At 47.5% G+C, this 2,663-nt stretch overlaps 1 protein-coding gene across 1 annotated transcript; it reads left to right on the top strand.

Moving 5' to 3' along the window:
- The first annotated feature begins 740 nt into the window (after positions 1-740).
- On the top strand, positions 741-2,201 carry LPAR5 (lysophosphatidic acid receptor 5). The gene has a single exon (XM_066569765.1). It carries the CDS (start codon positions 977-979, stop codon positions 2,096-2,098), a length of 1,122 nt encoding a protein of 373 aa, XP_066425862.1. The 5' UTR covers positions 741-976; the 3' UTR covers positions 2,099-2,201.
- Positions 2,202-2,663: the final 462 nt, after the last annotated feature.

Here is a 2,663-nt window from a genome sequence, read left to right as displayed (position 1 = left end):
TGTGCTCCCCTCCACGGCCGTGCTGCTCTGCGTTTCTGGGACATTCAAGCAGCAGAATGAGGACATACAATCCAAATAAGCAGCACTGGTCCCATGCAAGTAAGGACACCAAAGGAACTGTATGAATGTAAGAACCATAAAGAACTCAAAGTCACTGGAACTGAGGTCTGTGTGTGTTGTTTTACGTAAGAAAAGGAGCTTGGGTGGAGTCAGGTCTAACTGTAATTTTTTTTTATCTGAAGTGGATGTACAAAGTCCTTTTTCTCTGATATAAAACAGTACTGTCCCATTTTTATTTTAAGTTCCTTCCAGTCGGCATTTTTCCTTCAAAACACTGCTCTCTTCTTCTTTCTCTTTCTCTGGAGCTGCCTCAACTACTTTCCCTGTGTGCTTGTGGTGTCCCTTTCTTGTATTCATGTGCTCTCAGCAGATCAAAGCAAAGTGCATTCTCTGGGGCTGAGTGATAAATGATTCTGTACAACAACCACTTTATCTGTGCTCTGTCTTCTTCTGCCATGTAATTACTCACTTTTCTAGTGTCCATTTTCCCTCGTCTTTTGGTTTCTTTGTGAGTTTTTGCTGCAGAAGCTACCATGGTGGGATTTTAACATTTCAAGAGATTTCCTCTTCTAATTTAAACTCTTTTGTTTTGGTCTTTCACTCTGACCAGGAATTGTATTGACAGCTTGCAATGATCCTCCATCACCTTGTCACCTCATAACCACTGGAAAGAATTGCTGATCTGGGGGCAGAAGCAGACTCCACATTACCATCTTTGCCAGATGACCACAAACCAGCAATCCAAAGCAGTGCCAGCCAAGATTGTCCATCTACCTCCCAGCAGCAGATGACAGGAATGACCTGCCTGTGGCTCCTCAGAGGGGAACGACTTCCCTCAGTGCTCTTCTTTGTGCCTCCTTAGCCCATCACCAGGCTTAGCCATCTCAGCAAGAGCATTGCCTGACTCGTGCTGGGCATGTCAGCGTCCAATACATCCAATACATCTCAGACATGCAAGGATTACACCTTCAACCACCACCTCCTCATGCCTGGCTACACCCTGATATTCATCACAGGTTTGATACTCAATGTGGTAGCCCTGTGGATATTTGTCCGATACCTGCGCCTGAAGTCTGTAGTGATGATCTACATGTTGAACCTGGCCATAAGTGACCTCAGCTTCACACTTTCTCTGCCCATGCGACTCTACTACTATACCAACCACCACTGGCCCTTTGGTAGCTTCCTGTGCCAGGTCTCTGGCTCAGTCTTCCAGATCAACATGTACGGCAGCTGCCTCTTCCTCATGTGCGTCAACCTGGATCGCTACGTTGCCATCGTTCACCCGCTTCGCTGGCGGCATCTGCGTCGCCCCAAGGTGGCCAAGCTCCTCTGCTTCATCGTCTGGGTTGTGATCTTCATGGGCTCCATCCCCACAGCCATGGTCCACAAGCAAAACCACTGTAAAGTAAAAAACCAGACCATTTATCTGTGCTTTGAAAGCTTTAGCGACAACATGTGGCAGAATAACCTCTTCCCCCTGGTAATCCTGGCTGAAATCTTGGGGTTTCTCCTGCCTCTCAGCTCTGTGCTGTACTGCTCAATTCGCATCTTTCAGGAGCTCTGCCAGCCCAGCCAGACGAAGACCCTGCGACAGCGGAAGACCGTGCGTCTCCTCTTGGTCAATCTGGTCATCTTCATCATCTGCTTCGTGCCCTACAACACCACCCTGGCGGTTTATGGGATGATAAAGGCCCGGGTGATGAAGGTTGAGGCACAAACCCAGGCCTCGGTGCGCCAAGCATTAATTGTAACGATGATGTTTGCCAGCATGAACTGCATGCTGGACCCCCTGATCTACTACTTCAGCACCGAGGGTTTCCGCAACACCTTCAAGAAATTGCGGCGGGGACAAGCCTGGGACTCAGAGATGGGAACGCTTAAGCATCAGATTGTGGAGAGTAAGTCACCCCGAGACCACGCTGTGTCTAAAGTAAAACTGTTCCCATCTGAAAACTTTATCCGTCCCCATGAATCCTCACCGTCACTTCCTACTGCAGTGTTCCTGAATGGCCCTATTGAGGACTCAGAAATTTAAGCCCAGGAAAGCCATACCATTGCAGAGTCACACATGCAACAATGACAGCAAGCCTGTGGGATACAGCAAACTGCTTGAGGGAGCACAGCAGAGTGTCTGTGGGTGAACGTGATGATGCAAAGCTGAAGGATGAAAGGTTGTTTTGAATAAACAGAGGTGCCTTCCTGACATGGTCATACCTGACTCTTTTGGTACAGGAAACACAGTGGGGAACAAGGATTTGAAACAAACTTAGTGTGTCTGGGTCTGGCCAGCATGAATTCCTATAGCAAGTCCATCCTGACTGAGTAGCTCCTGGCTGGACTGTAGCCCAAGGCAGTTCTGGGGAGCAACAGAACACAGATACAGTACTCTCTGCTGACAAAGTGAATTTACTAGCAGTGGCTGAGAAAAACCTTTGACCAGATGTTTCAATCTGAGTCATAGGTCCAGCACAGGACACCTAGATGAGTATCTTAATTTTCCAAAAGAACTGAAGCGTTTAGCAAGCTTTGTTGAGGTCAAGGAGAATAGCTGAGTTTTCAGTAATCTTGTAGAAAATAGGTTCCTAATTATACAGAAAATC

The sequence above is a fragment of the Molothrus aeneus genome, chromosome 2 (genome assembly GCF_037042795.1).
Source record: "Molothrus aeneus isolate 106 chromosome 2, BPBGC_Maene_1.0, whole genome shotgun sequence".
NCBI lineage: Eukaryota > Metazoa > Chordata > Aves > Passeriformes > Icteridae > Molothrus > Molothrus aeneus.
The sequence above is the reverse complement of the archived record's forward strand: the minus strand, read 5'-3'. Positions and strand labels throughout refer to the sequence as shown.